The sequence below is a fragment of the Pseudomicrostroma glucosiphilum genome (genome assembly GCF_003144135.1).
Source record: "Pseudomicrostroma glucosiphilum strain MCA 4718 unplaced genomic scaffold BCV69scaffold_17, whole genome shotgun sequence".
NCBI classification, from domain to species: Eukaryota; Fungi; Basidiomycota; class Exobasidiomycetes; order Microstromatales; family Microstromataceae; genus Microstroma; species Microstroma glucosiphilum.
The window spans coordinates 335,762-354,377 of record NW_020289929.1 but is presented as its reverse complement, the minus strand read 5'-3'; the positions used below and the strand labels follow the sequence as shown (position 1 = coordinate 354,377).

At 57.6% G+C, this 18,616-nt stretch overlaps 6 protein-coding genes across 6 annotated transcripts; 4 read left to right on the top strand and 2 right to left on the bottom strand.

The window, feature by feature from the left end:
• Positions 1–304: 304 nt before the first annotated feature.
• Positions 305–1,148, top strand: BCV69DRAFT_253034 (DNA repair protein; the record flags this gene model as incomplete). The annotated part of the gene is made up of 2 exons (XM_025490498.1): positions 305–646; positions 729–1,148. Coding segments are annotated over 2 exons (762 nt in total), but the record flags the coding sequence as incomplete, so codon positions are not given.
• Positions 1,149–1,474: 326 nt separating this feature from the next.
• On the top strand, positions 1,475–5,097 carry BCV69DRAFT_82251 (hypothetical protein). The gene is made up of 3 exons (XM_025495560.1): positions 1,475–2,503; positions 2,578–3,183; positions 3,270–5,097. The coding sequence occupies exons 1-3, from the start codon at positions 1,819–1,821 to the stop codon at positions 5,027–5,029; spliced, it is 3,051 nt and encodes a 1,016-aa protein (XP_025345484.1). The 5' UTR covers positions 1,475–1,818; the 3' UTR covers positions 5,030–5,097.
• A 264-nt stretch (positions 5,098–5,361) lies between these two features.
• BCV69DRAFT_285292 (hypothetical protein) lies at positions 5,362–8,544 on the bottom strand. Its single transcript, XM_025493339.1, has one exon. It carries the CDS (start codon positions 8,418–8,420, stop codon positions 5,517–5,519), a length of 2,904 nt encoding a protein of 967 aa, XP_025345483.1. The 5' UTR covers positions 8,421–8,544; the 3' UTR covers positions 5,362–5,516.
• A 221-nt stretch (positions 8,545–8,765) lies between these two features.
• Positions 8,766–11,328, bottom strand: BCV69DRAFT_314841 (hypothetical protein). The gene is made up of 2 exons (XM_025495151.1): positions 9,256–11,328; positions 8,766–9,162 (listed from the first exon to the last, which is right to left on the bottom strand). Exons 1-2 carry the CDS (start codon positions 11,251–11,253, stop codon positions 8,779–8,781), a joined length of 2,382 nt encoding a protein of 793 aa, XP_025345482.1. The 5' UTR covers positions 11,254–11,328; the 3' UTR covers positions 8,766–8,778.
• An 893-nt stretch (positions 11,329–12,221) lies between these two features.
• BCV69DRAFT_279039 (hypothetical protein) lies at positions 12,222–14,487 on the top strand (the record flags this gene model as incomplete). Its single annotated transcript, XM_025491225.1, has 4 exons — positions 12,222–13,916; positions 13,964–14,092; positions 14,130–14,282; positions 14,329–14,487. The coding sequence occupies 4 exons, from the start codon at positions 12,222–12,224 to the stop codon at positions 14,485–14,487; spliced, it is 2,136 nt and encodes a 711-aa protein (XP_025345481.1).
• A 2,492-nt stretch (positions 14,488–16,979) lies between these two features.
• BCV69DRAFT_285288 (hypothetical protein) lies at positions 16,980–18,545 on the top strand. The gene is made up of 2 exons (XM_025493338.1): positions 16,980–18,242; positions 18,399–18,545. The coding sequence occupies exons 1-2, from the start codon at positions 17,135–17,137 to the stop codon at positions 18,428–18,430; spliced, it is 1,140 nt and encodes a 379-aa protein (XP_025345480.1). The 5' UTR covers positions 16,980–17,134; the 3' UTR covers positions 18,431–18,545.
• Positions 18,546–18,616: the final 71 nt, after the last annotated feature.

The following is an 18,616-nucleotide window of genomic DNA, read 5'->3' as shown; positions in this document are numbered from 1 at the left end:
CAAGGCTCGGATACAGGCGCAAGCTGCCGCTCAGTTTCCACAACACAAGCTCAATGCCAACGGCAAGCGTCCTGCCAACGGTCCTGTCCCCCTCGAACAGCCTACCATCGGTCCCAATGGCTCGCTGCGCTCCCTCCCCGCCACGTCCCGTAATGCCCATCAAGATCAGACCAGCCTTCCTCCTCGCGATAGCAGAGACTCATCCTCTGCTGCACCACCTCGGAAAGTCGAGATCAACCCAGCTACTGGCCGTCCTCGGCTACCGGAAGCTCGAGATCGGCAACAGCGGGATGACTTCAGTGGGCCCTTGCCGCGCGATCAGTCTCTGGGTGACTACATCGAGTTTGACCTGAGCAAGCTACACAATTCAAAAGGTGGATTCCTCATCGATGAGGATTCTCTGGTCGAAGGCGGGCGGAAAACTGTCGAAGAGGTGCGCAAGGAGAGGGAAAGGGAGCGGCAGCGCATGAGAGACGCCATGGAGCCGGGTATCGTCCTGGACGATCGAGAGGAGATCTGCGTCCACTGTCAGAGCAAAGAGTTGAACGATCAGCTCAGGAAAGTCTTTGGCGTCAAGGTCTGCAGGAGTTGCGAGAGGAAACTGCCGGAGCTGTACAGTCTCTTGACAAAGACTGAGGTCAAGGAGGTGAGTACGCGTGGGCCTTGGGCGAGGCTGCAAGGTGAATGCCGGGACTGACGGATCATGTACTCCTCAACACTGGTGCCAGGACTATCTCCTGACCGATCCCGAGCTCAGGGATCCAGAACTGCTGCCCCACCTCCTCAAGGCAAATCCACACAAGTCTACATATTCAAACATGATGCTCTTTCTGCGCTGTCAGGTGGAAGAGTACGCATACTCTGCTGCTAAATGGGGTTCAGAGCAAGGGCTGGACCAAGAGTTCGAGAGAAGAGAGGAAGAAAAGAGTCGCAAGAGGGGAAAGAAGTTCCAAGACTCGTTGAAGGAGCTGAGGAAGAGGACGAGGGATAACGTCTGGCAGAGGAGGAGGGACGAGGAGCATCGCCACGAGTGGGTGGATCTCGAGGAGGGAGAAGGTGGGGATGGGGATGCTGCGGGGCAAGACTCGGGGATCAAGAAGCAGGTCTGCAATGGCTGTGGATCAGTCATCGAGGTCGAGGTCTTCTAGAGCCGGTGGTGCGAAATGTGGCTAGGCAGCGGCCTATCCCACCTTGGCCTCCCAGTTCTGAGGCAGCGGCGCCACGTCGAAGGGACCGACGATCGCCTGTGTATACCGAATTACAGCCTCTACGGAATGCAGTGCTCTTCTCTAGCTTTGCTCGAGATCCCTCGCTGTTGCTGTCCATCGTCGCGCGTAGGCTTCGGTGGCGGTGGACTTTCGAAGGAAGCGGGCGGGGCTTGACCACCTTGGCTCTGCTCCTCCCCTATCCGCAACATCGCCTCCCCACCTTCCTTCGTCATTGTCCTTGTTCCTCCTCTGCGCTTCTCACATTTCCCTGATCCACCTCTTCTCAGCATTTCACGGAGGCCGGAGTACTGCAGAGCAGCTTCAAAGCTCTGCTACCTTGACCGGCCGCATTTCAAGTCTCGCGGGCGGTAGCGTCTAGCTGCTAGCAGTGGCGGACCGGGGAGCCGGCTTCCGCCTGGTCCACCTTGCTTCTACTTCCCCACCTCTTACCGCGAACAAGGCGCAACAAGAGTCACTGGCCTTCTTCGCCAAGCGTCAGCTAGACAATTAGCCTTCAGCGCCATCCTCCTTGGCGTCTCCAAGGCGATCAGGCGGTTTGAGACTGCTGCTTTCCGCACGCTGCCGCGCCTAGTCGGGAAAAGGAGGATCGATGATGGCAGTATCCCGCAGTCCCGTCAAGCCTGAAGCTGGCAATGGACGAGAGTTGAATGGCAAGAACATGACTTTCAAGGATGAGAGTAGCCTACAGGTCAAAGACGAGCCCACAATAGGTGGTCAGACGAAGCTCAAGGACGAAGCCGGTTCCGTCTCCCCCTCTCGCTCACCCACAAAGGTCAGGTTCTCGCCTGTGTCCCGCTCTGCCGTCAAGCACAAAGCGAATGGCCATAGTGATACGAAGGTCGAAGACCAGAGCAGCCATGCCAGCGGAAGCTCTCCCGGCTCTCCTGTCTCCTCCTCATCTTCCCGGTCCCCTTACGATGGTACTCCCGAACCGGACTCTGACGCCGAGTCTTCCGCCAGCGTAGCCTCCTCTTCCAAATCTGCCCTCTCGCCCTCTTCACCACGCAGACGCCGTACTGGACCTGGTGAAGGCATCTCGAATGGCAAGGGTCTGACGCAAGTGGCGACTTCCCTCCCGCCTGGACAGAAGAGGACAAAGAAGGCAAGCACGGCAGGAGGATTCCCGCCTCAGATTGTGGATCACCTGCCGAGAGCTGAAGATGAGGCGTTAGCTACCTTCACCGTCTTGGGAGATAACACATATTCCAACAAGCATATTGGAAGGAGTCAGGGGCATGAGTGGGGGTTGGTGTGCGAGTGCAATTACAGGCCTGGTGAGTGGATGAGCTGCCCGTCTGCATGTTACGACGAGCTTTTCGCTGAGGTCGTCTTTTCTTCCCCCTGCCAGGCCGTGATGAGCTCAGTGCTGCCTGCTCTGAGGAAGCTCACTGCATCAATCGCCTCACTCAGGTGGAATGTATGGCTGCAGACTGCCGCTGTGGCTCCTCCTGCCAGAACCAGCGATTCCAAAAGAAGGAGTATGCCGACGTCGAGGTAATCCAGACTGAGAAGAAGGGCTTCGGTCTCAGAGCAGGCTCTGCCATTGCGGCTGAAGCTTTCATCTACGAGTACATCGGCGAGGTTGTGGAAGAGTCAGACTTCCAGAAGAGGATGAGACGATACCACGATGAGCGGATTCCGCACTTCTACTTTATGATGCTGCAGAGGGACGAGTACCTCGATGCTACAAAGCGCGGAGGAATCGCCCGCTTCATCAATCATAGCTGTAATCCCAACTGCTACGTGGCCAAGTGGCATGTTGGGAAACACTACAGGATGGGCATCTTTAGTCAGAGAGATATCCTCAAGGGCGAAGAGTTGACATTCAACTACAATGTCGATCGGTATGGAAATGAAGCGCAGCCGTGCTACTGTAGCGAGCCGAATTGCGTTGGACAGCTGGGTGGTAAGACACAGACGGATATTGGAGGCATGAGCAACCTCTACATTGAAGGTGAGTGGGGAGCATTTGCTAGACGAACACCAAGCCTCGTTACGCGACAAGCTGACCATTTGCTCTAATTACCATCGCATCTTCAGCTCTGGGTATTGTCGACGCTGTGGAGCAACTGCAGGCACGAGGTAACAAGAAGCAGAAGTCGCGAATCCTCGACGAAGACTTCACACCCACTCTACACCCCCTAGAGGAAGACGAGGTGCCAACTGTCGCGACTGCCATCCGTCAAGCGGCCACGAATCGGTCCATCCTCACAAAGCTACTCCAGCGTCTGGAGATGACCGACGACGTAGCAGTGCATAAGCGTTTCGTACGGTTGCACGGCTTTGTGCTCATGAGTGGCGTTCTGACCAATTGGAAGGACGACCCCGAGGTGCTCATCTCGTGCATGAGGATCCTGGCAAAGTGGCCCCTCATTGCCCGGAACAAGGTAGTGGACACTGGCGTTGAAGGTATCGTTGCATCTCTGCGCGAAGTAGAAGCACAAGAAGAGCTCGCCAATCTAGCCAAGGAACTCTACGATGCCTGGCAGCAGCTCAGCCTCGAGTTCCGCATTGCTCGCAAAGAGGAGGCAGACGCTGTTGGGGATGCTGAGGGTGAGGACCAAGATGCTGCTGGACTCGCTCGGAGTAGAAGGAGGCGAGAGTACGAAGAGGACAGTCATGACGATATCCAGTCGAGGATGGATCACGAGCTCGATCGAGCACAGGCGCCCAATGATGTATCGGATCGACTGAGAGGAGCGGTACCACGGCCGCTTGGCGTGCTGGCTGCAGGAGGTGGGACACCAGGCGCCCATCGTTTCCGAGGAGGATGGGGCGGAGGAGCTGGCTCCTGGCGTCCAGCTCCCTCTCGAGCTCCCTCTACCCCTCTGGGTCTAGGTGGACACAAGGCCAATCCACAGGGCACGCCCTCGACTCCTCAAACACCAGACGAGCGCTCCACCCTCTACTCTTCCGGGGCGCCTACTGCTACTCCCCCTTCCTCGTCGGCTGCAACCTCTGCTGCTGCTCGCACGATGAGTATCGAAGAGATTATCCGACGGGCTAATGAAGCTCAAGCACTCGAGCGGAGCAAGATGGAGGAAGACGAAGAGCGGCGAAAGGCATCGGGAGCTGCTGCTGCTGCAGTGGCGAGTGGTAAGAGGTCCGGCTCTGGGAAAACTAGGGAGAATGGAGCTTCTTCTTCGACGAGCGCGAGTAAGGGCAAGCATCGCAGTAGCTCTGGCAATGGAGATGACTCCTCCTCGAAGCGACGCAAGAAGAGCCATCGCTTCAACACTTCCACTTCTGCCCATCCCAACGGCTCCTCTACCTCTAGCTCCATTCCACTGACACAGCAGGACCTCGAACGTCAAATTGACAAGCGTCTCCGTCTCATCGTAGGCGAAGTGGTCGTGCAGGTCATGAGCAAGTACAAGGATCGATTGGAAAAGGAAACGTTCAAGAAGCATGCGAGGGAACTCACAGAGGTCATTTGCGCAAAGGAGAAGAAGAATCCCAAGTTTTGGCCACCGGTACTACCTTTGGCTGTACCTGCATCCGAAGAAGCGAAGCTAGACAAGGAAGGCGAGACGGCTCAGCAGCAGCAACCTCCAACCACCTCCACCTCCTCTCCTTCAGCAGCCGAACGTCACCTGGAGAAACTCTCTGCAAGTGGGGAGAAGAAGGAGAAGATGAAGAGCTTTGCAAAGGAGTATACACAGAAGCTTGTGGCCAGAAAGGGGCTGCCGAGTGCTGCTGCTAGTGCGGGTGTAGGAGCGGGAGTAGGAGGAGGAGGGGATGCTGGTATAGGGGATGCTAGTGCTAGTGCTAGTGCTAGTGCTAGTGCTGGTGCTTCCTAGCTAAGCGCAGCAAGGAGAGGGGAGGGTGGGGCTCAAGATTGCTGATGTTCAACGGTAAAGTTCTGAAGGCGGAAATGTGGAAAGCATGCAAGATCACTGGCAGTCAACATCCTCGTCTCACAAGCACGGCCGCAATCACGACCACGACCACGACCATGGACATGGGGCACGGGCATGAGTTTGAGCATGAGCATGAGACGAGCATTGGCACTGCCCTCTACAGTACAGAACAGAACAGAACATGACAGGACAAGACAGGACAATGACATGCATACGTCTCTGACATCGTAATCGCCTCTGACGCATCTGAAGACTCGTAGACTGAGCGTGTGATCCAAGGAAGAATCGATTACAAAGTTCTTGTGGAACGGTGGGGTATATTGCTGCTACTGCTAATGTACACGGCTCCTCTCTTGGTAAGTCCTCTCGCCACACTACGCCTCGCTTCGCCTTGCTTCGCCTCGGCTTCTCTCAGCTCAGCCCATCATCAGGTCAATCTCCAATTGACGTGCTCACGCTCATCGACCAATCGTCCTCGGCGCTGGCACTCCGCCAGCCACTCGCCCGTGACGAATCGCAGCGGGGCCTTATTCCCGCCAGATCTGCCGGTAGAGTCCCTACCGAGGAGGGCATTCACCTGTGCCTGCAAGCTAGCGCTCGCGCTCGCGCTCGTGCTTTCAGCACCTGCTGAAGGCAAGGCCAGTCCGAGGAGCTTGGCGCACTCCTCGCTGCTAGGCGAGCGTGGCAGGCCAAGCGAGACGAGATGTGTGACGCTCCCCAGATCTTTGTTTCCCTCCCTATCCGATTCTGACACTTGTTCGCCTCCTCCTTCCCCTGCTTCTGCCCTTGCAGCAGCCCGTTCCTGCAACATCCCAGCTCTCGCCACGCGCACTCGCCCACCTCTGCGTACCAGACGCTCGATGGTCCCTGCGAGAGCGGCGTGATAGCGAGCATGAACGACGAGGAAGGTCATTCCTGCAAAGAGGAGATGAGGTCCCTCAGGTGTGCCATTTGGTACAGGCTGGCGACCATGAATCGAAGGAGATGGGGCGGGCCCCTGCAGTTGGGCGTGCGGAGGAGGATGGGCGTGAGGCAGCCGTCCCTCGGCAATCCATTGATCCCAGCTCGCGACGCAAGCTTCGAGGGACGTCCAGGTTGGCTTGCGCTGCGGAACGGACTTGTGCTTCTTGGTGGCCGAAGAAGAGCCTGCTGAGCTGGGAGGGACTGCATTCGCTGCTGGGGCAGAGGAAGAGGGTCGGCCAGCCGTCGAGGGGCGTGGGAGCGCTTCCGAAATCAGGGGCAGAGCCTTGTAAGCTCCCTCGGGCGGGACATTCGACATCTCCAACCTTCTTGGGCCAGTCGTCGCACCCAATGCGCCCTTTGCACGCTCCTGAGCAGTACTCTTACTCCTGCCCAGCGTCCTCGATGCACCTCGGATACGCTTCTCCTGCCCTTGGAGCCGGTCCAGCCGCTCACTGGCCACGTCTGCCTTACGCTTCAGCGCTGCACCCTTCTCACGATCTAGCGCTTCAAGGAGCGCAGCGTCGTGGGTGCCTTTGCGCGATGGCAGGGCAGCAGAAGAGCCTCCTCGAGTCTTGTGCGTCTCTCCAATCGTTCGAGTGCGTTCCGCCTCGCGGTGGTCCAGCGCAGTGGTGGGCTGCTTGCTCACGGGTAGCAGTGCCTCCTTGGCAAGACTACGCCGCTGCTGCTCTCCTTCTTCGTCCGTGGCTGAATCGGACTGAGTCTGACTCAACGCCAAGACTGCTTTGCCAGCCTTTCGCCCATTTTCACTGCGAGTCGCAGGAGGCGAGCCTCCTGAGGAAGAAGCTCGTCTTCGTCTGTCTGCTTCGAGAACAGCATCCTCCTCACTTCGACTCCGGGCTCTGATCGGCTGTGCTGCAGACTCTGAATTCGATCGTAGTTGATCCCGAATCGAACCTGCTCCTCCAGGGAGAAGTCTCAGACCCTTGTTACTTGCTTGCACATGACTGCGCTTCTCGGTCGGTGAGCGAGGCGTATCTATGCCTGCTTGTGGCTCACGCGGGCGCAGAGCTGCTGAAGTAGACTCATCGCCCGGAGTAGTGATGGCTGTCATCTGCCCAAAGTCAAGTACGCAAGCGGCGAGTGCTGGGGCAGGCGCAGGCGTGATGGGGTCGTCTTGAGGTCTAGGTGCATTGGCAGAGGTGGGTCTTACTAGAGCCTTCGTTGTCTTCCTCGTAGCCTTTGACTTGCCCGTAGCCACGTCGGTGGCACTCTTGCTCCTCGTCTGCCTTGCCCTGCGTGTCCGGGCTCCGGAGCCTTCTTGACTAGCTTGTCTACCCTCCTTCTCTGCGGTCCTCTCCAGGCTCATGCTCGCTTCCGTGAGGTCTGCCTCCTGCTCGAAGGGCCGATGGAGATGGAGGTGATCTATATGTGGCTGAGCTTCCTTGGTCCCGTTGGCAGCAAGCTCGAGTCTCTGGGAGCTTTGGAGAGCTGGCAGAGGCAGAGACACTAGCGGTCTGTCTACCGTAGCAGCCACCGGAGGGCCGGAAGCGTCGGAAGGTGAGGTGATGGAGTAGGACGGACCTGTATCTGGTCGAGAGCTTCGCGATCGCTCGCCAGAAGATGGCAGACGAGTCGTGTCGTTGGGGTATGGCAGGGTCTCATGAGAGACGTGCTGCTCAGCATCAGGAATCCCTGCTGTCGGCTCGCCCTCCTTCTGATTGAGTCTTCGAGCAGACGACGTAGAAGTGACGAAGGCCTCGAGACCTTCCGCTCCATCGTATCCCACCAAATCGAATTGAATGCTACTCAGTGGTGGAGAAGGGGCTGCCTCCGTCACGTCCGGAAGCGCGGGCTGGTCGGGCAAGAGCTCGTTGAGAGCAGTCTCTTGCATTCCTTGTTCCTCAATATCTACTACAGCCAGCCCAGCCCACTTTGGTCTTGCTCTAACCCCGAGCGCATACCCAGGCCTGGGCACCTGAATCCGCAACCAAGCAAATCCACCGTCATCCGTCTTTTTGCTGTCCTCTTGAACTTGAACGGAACGAGTGGGAGCGTCGACGGGCGAGGACGTACCGATACGTCTCCTCTTGGCGGAGGTTCGAGAAGGCGTAAAGTGCTGCACAGGGAGGGAAGATTCCAGGTGGGGTGATCGAGGCTCTGCTTCTCCTTCATCGTCCTGCTGAGGCACGAGCTCGGCAGAGCCAGGAAGGAGACCATCTTCCCCTTGGCTATGCTCGTTCGCTACAAAGTCTGCAGTCTGAGAGGAGTCTTCCCCAGGAATGTTTTGCTCCCATCGTACTGGCGCCTCCCTGTCGAGCTCTTGTAAGAAGGCTTCCAGCCGGCGAGCAAAGCGCGGAAGCACGCCCGTCCCTGGCGCTGAGGCCGAGGCCGAAGTGTACGCCCGCATCATGTGTCGAGACGATGACGAGTAGGGTTTCGTAAGGGGGAGCTCATCCTGAAGAGCAGAGGTGATGTGAAAGCGGCTTTGAGGGCCAATGGTGTATGAGGAAAGACGTGGTGCTCGACTTGTGGTACGCAGACACTTGGCTGACGGAAAGAATGACTTTCCTCGACGTTGCGGAAAGAGCGTCGCGCCTCACGGACCACACGCGAAGCGGAATCGGACCGGATCGGACTGGACTGTAGAGATGCAGGCCGAGCAGAGTAATTCCCTCCTCAGGTCATATGATATGGTGGGATCAGCGGCTTGACGAAAGACAACCTTTTGGGATGCATTACTACTGCTGGTAACACAAGCAGCGGCCTCATATCCCCGCCCCCGGCCCGCCCATCATCCTTGCCTTGCGATCCGCACCTCTCGTGCGAGCCGCATTCCCCCTCCTCTCTTTGTTCTTCGCACCGCGATCATTGCCCGAATGACCACCTCTGCCTCTGTTGGAGCCTCCACCCTCACCGCCGCCACCACCGGCACCACCACCGCGTCCACCCCCTCTTCCGCCACCACTACCACCACGGTCGCCACCGCGTGGCATTCTCCCTCCGCGACCACGATCTGGTCCGAAGCCTCTCTGCGAGGCGTCTCGACCTCCTTCTGGTCGCTGTTGCGTCGGTGGTGGAGCCAGATTTGGGTTTCCGCCAGAGAGAAGGTCGTGTGATGCGGCCGAAGAGAGCAATGTATCTTTGCGGGGCTAGAGCGGCCAGAGGAAAGAGAGAAAGGTCAGCTGCTTGCACACGGGGAGGGTACTTGGTCTCAGTCTGTACGCCTGACCACGTGTACTCACATTGCGCTCGAACATCGTTCCCCAGCTCTCCACCAGCGAGTCGTCCCACGCCTTGCCCGTCTTTGCTTCCAGCTCCTTCTTGAGGTCCCTCCTGCTCGCACTCTTCCGACTGCTCGCCTCGCGGGCAAAGAGGGCGGGACCATGTTGCGAGTATGCCAGAATGAGGACACGCTCCGCCATCCGCTCCGCCGCTGCCCCTCCTGCAGCTGCAGATGGAGAAAGAGTTTTGGCAGCACTTTGCTCCTCATCGTCATCTTCCTCCTCCTCCTCATCGCTGAGATCCTCCAGCCTGCGCCTCCACTCTCTCGCATTCCCGCTTTCCCCACCGATCTGAGCAATGCCCCTGCGTCTATTCAGCCTCTCGTCTTCCTCTTCTGCTTCGTCCAATTCCTCTTCGAAACCCACTTCCTGGGTAGTGTTGGTGGAGAAGGGATTCCACTCCTCCCCACGTAAGGCGGCTTCCTCCTCCGCGGTCTGCGCAGAGACGCGGGCCAGGATTTGTGATTTGAGAGAGCCAGAGATGGGCTGGATGGGCGCAACTTGATCCGTTGAGTCTCCGTTGCCACCCCATCGCAGGCGAGTCGAGTCGAGTGGCTGGTCGCTGAAGATATTTGCACGTCGAGGCTTGCTAGGCGGAGCAGTAGGAGGGGGTGATGCAGATGCACTGATAGGATGTGGAGCGCTCTGAGGTGCTGCTGCTGCTTCAGAGTGCACACCATCCTCTGTGTCCTCATCGAGTAGCATCTGGATGACCTCCTCATCGGACTTGCCACTGTACTTGGGCTTGCTCAACAGAGTCTTCAACCGGCTTTCATCAGCTGCAAGGTGAGGCAGTATAGCCTCTACCATGCCGAGCAGCGAAGGCGATACCTCTGCTGGTTGGTCGATATTGGTCACTTTGTCTTTGCCTTTACTCTGTGCTCTCCGGCGCGCACTTGACTCTGTCTCTCGCTCCTGTAGCCTCTCCTGCTGCAGAGACTGCAGAAGCGTCTCCCATCCACCGCCCAAGGAACCAAGATCGGTCTTATCCCCCGCCTGATTCGCTCGCGATGCGGCTGCAGCTGTGTCTTCTTGAGCTGCCTGCAGACCTGCAAGAGCTGTCTGGCGAGTCTGATCCTCAGCGGGCGTGGAGGCTGGAGAGGATAATGCTGTGCGAAGCGATGAAGCCAGCTCTGTGCGAGCGAGGAGCAAATCGACCAGAAGCGGAAGGCTGATCAGTGCCTGAGCAGAGTCTGATGATGACGTCGAAGGGCCTTGGGCAGCTGAAGTCAAGGAGACAGCGCATGTAGCCAATCTATTTGTCTGGCCACTGGCAAGATATCGTTGGAGCAAAGACGAGGCAGCGTCCAGGAGATGAACCTTGCAGGAGAGGACATCTGCAGAGGAAGACGAGCCCAGCTCGGCATACTTTGATGCAATGGCTGCAGCAATGTCGTCCGCTTTGATCTGAGCAGCCACCTGGTCACTGCCAATTTGGGGTGTCCTGCTGTGGCTCTGCTGCTTAACAGGGGTAGGCAGGTGGCGCAAGAGGGCGTCTGCAATCCTTACTGCCCTTGATAGCTGTGATGGTCGGTCAGACGACGAACCTCTGCAAGACTCAGCGGCAGCTGACAGCAGCTCTTCTGATATAGTTGCGTCTATGAAGTGAGGCAGGAGGTTATGAATGCGCTGAGAGTAGCTGTCGTTGCCGAGGATGCAGAGATTGATGGTAGCGTCCTTGGTAGGTAGCAATCTCTTGGCGAGAGATGGATCCTCGCTATTGGCAGCATTCTCGAGCAGTCTGATGATACTGTCTGTAGCTTTCGAAGATTCTTCGACTGGCCAATCACGGGACAGGACTGCTAGAGAGAGGGTCTGCAGGGCTCGAGAGAGAAGGCGAGGTAATTGTGGCTGCTGCAAGATGAGGATGGACAACTGTGAGGCGGCGATGGTGGACAGTGACCCTAGGAGCTTCGCCACTGCGGGCGTCAGCAGCGGCGTAGGCGACGAGACTGTCATCCTCGCTGCTCTGAGCAGGGACGGGAGCCAGAAGTCGGATTGGGTGGTGGGAGTAGGTTGGAGTAGTTGCAGATGTCCAAGCGCATGAAGAAACGGAAGCAGGATGAGTGGAGAATCGAAGCGCGACGCTCACGCGGGCCAGACACCCGTTCCGCTTCCGCTTCCGCGTCTTCTCCGCTACGCCACCGCCAAGCCACACACGCGCTTTCAGACGTAAGGAGGCGAGAATTGTGGAACAATCTCAACCGAGATTCGACAAAGTGCAGATTTCCAGACATTGAGATGCCAAGAGGGTTCAGGAGGAGCCTATCGACAAGAAAAAGGGCCATCGATGAGGATTTCAAAGCATCGAAAAACCATCGTCGAAAGGTCAGTACGCCCCCCAACAGCCAGCGTGAGGGGCAACACCGGCTACTCCTACCTCCGCAAGGCCACGCGGCAGCCGGGCCGGGCTTAGGCTTGGGACCAATGTGGAGGCGGAGCTTGGAAGCGTCGACGCGGTGCCCGGCGGAGCGGTAAGCGGCAGTGTTGCTCTCGCGGGGCGCGACTGGTCACTCACGCCAGGAATTTTGGCCGGGGGTGCTCACTACTGGGCGTTCCACTCTAATGATACCTCACCCTGTAGCTCCATAGAAACTGTTCGGATCTGGCTGTTCCATCGCCCGTTGTACACCTCTTATTCGCAGCTCTCTGTTCCACTTTGAACCATTGAAATTGAGCTCATCTTCGTCCTACAATATCATGTCCAAAATCTCCCAGTCTGCTGGGCACTTCGCCCGAGGGCCCGAACTACTTACTCCCTGCCTGGCAGACTCTCCGCTCCGATCTCACTTTCTTTCCCCACCCTCGCTACCACCGTTTCTTGCTATCCTTGACGCCTTGCTTAGCCTCGCTACCCAACGTATCTCGCATACTTGCAACTCTGTTAGCACTCCCACTACTCCAAACAACTACTACAGGACTTCACCATGTCGACCAACATCTTCTCCAACTACCACCGAAGCCTCTTGGCCAAGGCTCAGACCGAGTCGACCCACTACGTCTCCATGGGCGGCGCCTACGACCACAACGAAGGCCATGAGCTCCCCTCCAAGGGTGCTGGTGTTCCCCGTTACCCTGGCCGTAGGTACGTCGACCAGAAGGACCGAAAGGCTTCCGTGAGCGTGCCCAAGAGGCCTCTCGAGCTGGTGGCTTCCAAGGAGGTCGCCTCCAAGGTTGGATCGGACAAGATCAGCGCCGTATACGACGAGGTTGCCCTCCAGATCCAGAACCAGAAAGCCGTAAAGCGATCCGCCGAGGAGAAGGAGCGTGCCGAGGCGTACAGGGCTCTGCTGTTCAAGAAGAGTGGTGAGTCGAAGCCAGTGAGCGGTGCAAAGAAGCTCACCACGATTCAGCCCAAGAAGACGAAGACTGCTATGATTACCCCCCTCAAGAAGGCGGTGCCCTCCTCCTCTTCCGTCCTGGCTACCAACTGGACCAACGACGAGCTGCTCAAGATCCTCAAGGATGCCGGTGTCCAGGAGCCCATGACTCCTATCACTGCCGCCTTTGTCAAGACTATGGCCAAGCCCAAGCCTGCTCCTGCCGCTGCACCCGTTCAGGAGATGCCCCTCTCTCCCATTTCGGCTGCTCTGGCTGGCAAGACTTTCAAGTCGAAGGCAAAGCCCGCACCCGCCGCGGCACCCGTCAAGGCACCCGTCAAGGAGGCCAACTGGTCGCCCATCTCTGCCGCCATGCTCAAGAGCTGGCCCCAGCCCAAGCCTGCTACCGCTACCGCAAGTGCCGCACGACTGCAGAAAGCCGAGACTCCCGTCAAGAAGCAGATTGCCAAGAACTCTGACTTCACGATGGTCCTTCGATCTGCCAGCCCCAAGAAGGTCGCACCCGAGGCACCCATGACTCCTACGAGGAATGTGACGATCCGCAAGCGTGCTACCAAGTCGATCAAGGTGAAGATGCCCGCATCCACTACTCCTCCTGCTACTCCCCCTCGCAGGTCGGCTATCGCTGCCGTCGCTCCTCTTACGATCAAGGCCGCCTTGGCACAGACCCCTGCACCCAAGACTCCCGGTGCCACACAGGCTGAGCTCGACGCTGCCCTGCAAGCCTTCGAGGTTAACCCTTACGACCTGCCCAAGCTCACCGACGATGAGTACGAGCGAAGGAGGACCTTCCCCGACCAGGAATTCCCCATGTTCCGTGTCATCCTTGCCACTCCTACCAAGGAGGAGCTCGAGGCACGTGCACGAGGCCCTGTCGACCCTGATGAGTCCATCGATGACGAGGATGCACCTCAGTCCATCGACACCTACGACTACAGTATTCTGGGTCCTCACTCTGCCATTCTCAAGAGCTCGATCAAGAAGCCTCGCACCAGCGCTCGCTTCCAGCGTCAAGAGCCCTCGATGAGCACCTTGCTAGCCATCGTTCCGGAGCACGAAGTCAAGGCCACCCTGGAGGAATACGGGCTTACGGAAGAGGACCTTCTCCCCAAGACACCCGCCAAGGCTCAGCCTCTGACCGACAAGGCTTCGACCCCTGTGCTGGCTAGCGCTCGCACCAAAGCTCGCTTCACGAGTTCAAAGGACTTTGCGGCTCGCCGTAGCGCAAGGCTTCAGGGCAAGAACGAGAAGGCACCAGCAGAGGGCAAGGAGAACCTGCCGGTACGAGCACGAGCTCAGCGCGTGCTGTGCTAAAGCCACACCTCCAGGACCGCACCTTCGACGGCACCGCTCCACGTCAAGACTATGGTCAAACGGTGGCACCGACGAATGTTTTGGGGAGCAACCTCCACCTTCGCAAGTCCTTGCCCTGGCACCGATGGTTTCCTCCAGCCCTCGTCAGTTCTACCACTCTGCGGTGCACCGGCACTGTAGATGTGCGTCAGACTGGGCGGCGCCACTGGTTACTTTGGTCATCTCTCAGCACCATCAACCTTTAGGGGCAGCACCGATGTGCCGCAAGATGTGCAGAACTGCGACGGTGCTCGGGCACCCTCGGCACCATCAAGCAAGGGTCTCAAGGTGAAGGTGCAAGCCAAAAACCTCGACGGGACCACTGTGCGAACCGGTCAAGACAAGGATCACGGCGACGCAAGCCTTCAAGACGGCAAGATACTACGACACGGCACCGAACGGCACCGGACGGCACGGCACCGAGGATTCGAGCAAGACACCCAAGGCAGCAAGGTTCACTCTGTTCTTCAACGTCAAGCTCGGCACCGTCGGGGGATAGTCGCGCGGCACCGTAGTCTTCGTCGTCTTCAATTCGTGGCACAGCGACCAGCACCTTCTCCCTGCTTCCTCTCCTGCACTGACACTGCCCCCAGCAGCAACAGTGCGGCACAAAAAAGACCTGGCAGAGGGCACAGTACGGTGTCGTCGATTGGTGGCACCGGCTGGAAAGTACCTCCAGGCCTGGTAGTGGGCACAGTACGGTGTCGCAATGCAGCGGCACTGACTGGAAAGTACCGCCAGCACTGGTAGTGGGCACAGTACGGTTTCGCTCCGAGGTGGCACCGACTGGAAAGTACCGCCAGCACTGGTAGTGGGCACAGCACGGTGTCGCTCCGAGGTGGCACCGACTGGAAAGTACCGCCAGCACTGGTAGTGGGCACAGTACGGCTTCGCATCGCGGTGGCACCTACTGGAAAGTACCGCCAGCACTGGTAGTGGGCACAGTACGGGTTCGCTTCGCGGTGGCACCGACTGGAAAGTACCGCCAGCAAAAAAAGGTGAGTGGTGACTACTAAGCCACCACAAACCTTCACCCTTCCCGTTCCAGAGCTCGCAGAAAAGATCAAACCCACAAAAAACAGCAAAACCATCCGTCAAAAGCAACCGAAAAAAAAGGTAAACGGTCGGCAAAAGCAATCACCAAAACAGTGTTCGGACGTGTAGGTTCGGTTCCGGTTCCGTTGATGACCTCGCTAGCTGACCATCTAACCCCATCTACTGACTATCTACCTATCTACTAACCATCTACCTATCTACTGACTACTCACTAACATCTTACCCCAATCTATCCCATACGACTAACCAATCTACTCCCACATTTATCGTTATCTTTTATCGTTTATCGCTCTATCTACCCCCCTTTTTTCGTATCCCAAAGGCCTCTTGTCTAGCTGGTTGAAATCCAGCACTACCCTCCACGAGTTTGCCCAAGCGATACCTTGGGTCTGACAGCCCTTGGTACTCGTTCAAGCACCCTCGATCGCGACGGCGGTCTCCTTTGTTCCTGTTCCCTCAACGGAGCACCCGAGAGGAGCAAAGGAAAACCACCTGAGCGGGGGTGCCTACCCAGGAGTCTTCCCCCTTTCCTTCTTTTCCTCCTTTCCTCGTCTTTCGTCTAGTACTCTCATTGCTGGCACTTTGAGAAGAGCGACAGAGGCGGGGATCATAGGGGGAAGAGAGGGAGGGAAAGACTTGGAGAGGAGAATACCGGTGATACGGAACTCCAATCTCCCTGCAAATGGTAAAGCAGCTGAAGGGGTCTATTCTCTGCCTAGCTTGATCCTTTTCCTCATCCTTTGGTTTGAACAAGAGCAAAGGTGTGGGGAGGGGGATCCAAACGAGAACTAGAAAAAATCTTTTCGTCCCTCCACCATTCCCTTCTGCCTGTAGTGTACTACCTCGCCTCGCCTCGCCTCCTCTTTCACTTGTACACACTTTGACTTGTACTTCTGCTCATAATACGACTCATTCCATTCATAAGGCACCTTTGAGCTTCACGGAAAGATAATCGTGATAACGGCGAGCGAGTGGAGTAAAAGCGCCAAACACGAGGCTCAAATGTACAGCTTTGCGACTCTCGCCTTGCCTCCTCTCGCACCGTGTGAGCTCCCACTCCTCTACTCCTCCCCGACGGCGAGTCTTGACTGCTGAGACGGGTGATCCTTACCTTCATCCAGGTAGTATGAAGCATCCACTGTCTCTAGAGCAACAGTATCCGATCTCCATCCATGGATGCCAACCTGCTCAGCGAGTCGCGCCCCGAACCTGCCAGTGTACATTCTTCGCCCCTCAGTAAATTTTAGGCTTTTTCGCGCCTGTTTTTCCCCCCTTTGTGAATTTCGAGGCGCGTTTTGAGTTTCGCCCCCTTGGTGCATTTCTCAGTTCCGTTGGCCGCGAGGGCTTGGCGAGACCAACACTTCACTTGAAGAATAGCTTCCCCACACATTAGCACCTTCTCCTTCTCCTCGATACCGACTGCAAACCGTATCTTCTTCTCTCCTACACTCAGACAGCTTAGTGTGAAGCTGCTTTCTACCTCTTCCTGCGTCTGCGCTACTTGGCTGTGCAACCTAAGCGGAGGTCCGAGCGAGGCAGAAGCGGAAGCGAAGGGCGGGAAGAACGATCCCTTCCTTGAGTGGTCACGCTGCATTCTTCTACCTGTCCTTCGGCTGCTCGGAATTCATACGTCTCTTCTGATACGGAAACCAGTCCAGAAGTACATTCCAGTCAAATCAGACCAGCATCCCCTGGCGTCGCACAAGGCTGCGCCTTCTTGGCCAAGCATGAGAGAAGATGTAGATGCCGATCCTTCAGGCCAGGAGGAAGCGCAGCAGTCAGAGAGTTCCAATCTGTCCCATCATCCTGAAGCATCTTCAAGCTCCTCTTCATACCCTCCCATGTCCATTGCCTCCTCCAGCAGTGGACCATCAAGGGGCGCTCTCCTTCCGCCTCCCCCTCCACCACCCACCTCGACCTCTTCGTCAGCAGCTCCCGCCGGTCGCTCCCTCCTCTCCTCCTGGGGCGCTGCCACCGCCCCCGGAGCAGCAGCAGGAGGCAGCAGACTCCTCACCCCGCCGCCTCCAGGTCGGAGAAGCCTGCTACAAACTGGCTCAAGCAATGCAGGGAGGACAAGACCCAGCAGAACAATGGAGATGCTGCGTTCCTTTTCCTCCACCTCTTCCGCCTCTGACGAAGAGGCTGCACTGGATGCTACAGCGGGTGAAACCTCAACAGTGGGTGGTACGGCAGCTCGATCACAGGTGCCACGGAGGAGTATAGCACACAATCCTTCCTTCCTCGCTGAGGCTGGCTACAGCGGCAGCAGCAGCAGTAGCGCTCCAACCCGTAGAGGCGGCCCCGCACAGGCGTCCAGTAGCGCTGGCCTACCCCCTCCTCCTTCTCCGGGCTTCGGCGGTCCGCCGGCGGAGTGGGACGAGGTGGACTTGGAGTTTGATGTGGACTTGGAGATGGCTCGGAACGGTTCTAGTGGTGGTATTGGAGCAGAAGGCAGAGGGGTACGAGGGGGAAGAGTGAGGAGCCTGTCAGGGCGAGGTGAGGGAGGGGAACAAGTGCCGATGCAGAAGCTTGGATCGGGTACTGGACGTTCGAATGTAACAAGAGGAGGATCACAGCTACAAGAATCGAGAACCGACAAGGAGACAAATGCGATGGCAGATGGGACAGGAACAGGGGCAGGTGGCGCTACGTCAAGCTCGATGGGCGAGTACGACGCAACGCCTAAGCCTTCAATGGACGCGCGTCTCCCGCCTGCAGGCGAGGAAGAAGGTGACGGGGCTCTTCGGGGTCTCCACAGCGAGGGTCCGAGCAGGCATCGACGGACGACATCGACGTCCAGCTCCCAGGGTAAGCCGAGCAAGACCCGAATCCTCGACAGGGCCGGTAGCGGCAGCGGCAGCGATGCTGTGCGTCGTGCTGAGGTAGATCCGACCCAGCCTGGACCGCCGAGCTACACTCCCCGCGCTCGCACTCTGGAGAAGGAAATAGGCTACAGTCCTTCTCTCGAAGAAGGAGAGGACGAGGACGAGGACGAGTACGAAGACGAGGACGCAACCACGCCCACTGCTCGTCACCTCGATCGTTCCTATCTCGACTCTTCTTCTGCGGGAAGAGGTAGCCCAAGCAGGCTGGACTTTGAGCCTCTGACTCGGCGAGAGAAGTGGACACACGCCCTCACTGCCGTCGTGGTCACTGTGCTTGCTGGACTGGCTGTGGCGATTGGGGGAGATTTGATTGGTGAGTAGGGGTGCGCAATTGCCCTGGCCCCGGGGTGGAACGCAGGCGCTTCTTGGCCAAGAGGAAAAAGTGGGAAGAGGCAAGAAAGAGAGCTGAATGTACCACCCACCCTCTTTCCATCTATCGCACTTCTCTTGCGTGCTTCCTCCTTTGCAGACTGGCCCGGCGATGGGATCGGTGACTCTTGACCACTCCAGTCCACTCCAGCCAACTCCAGCGAAACGAAACGCCACATCTCCCCTCACGATGTAGAGGGCAGATCCAATCCCCTCTACTGACTCTTGGTGCACTTCTGGCCCTTTCTTCCACCCAAACTTGACCCAACCCAATTCAACGCGCTGTACTTTTAGCCCTACTCACTCACTCACTCATTC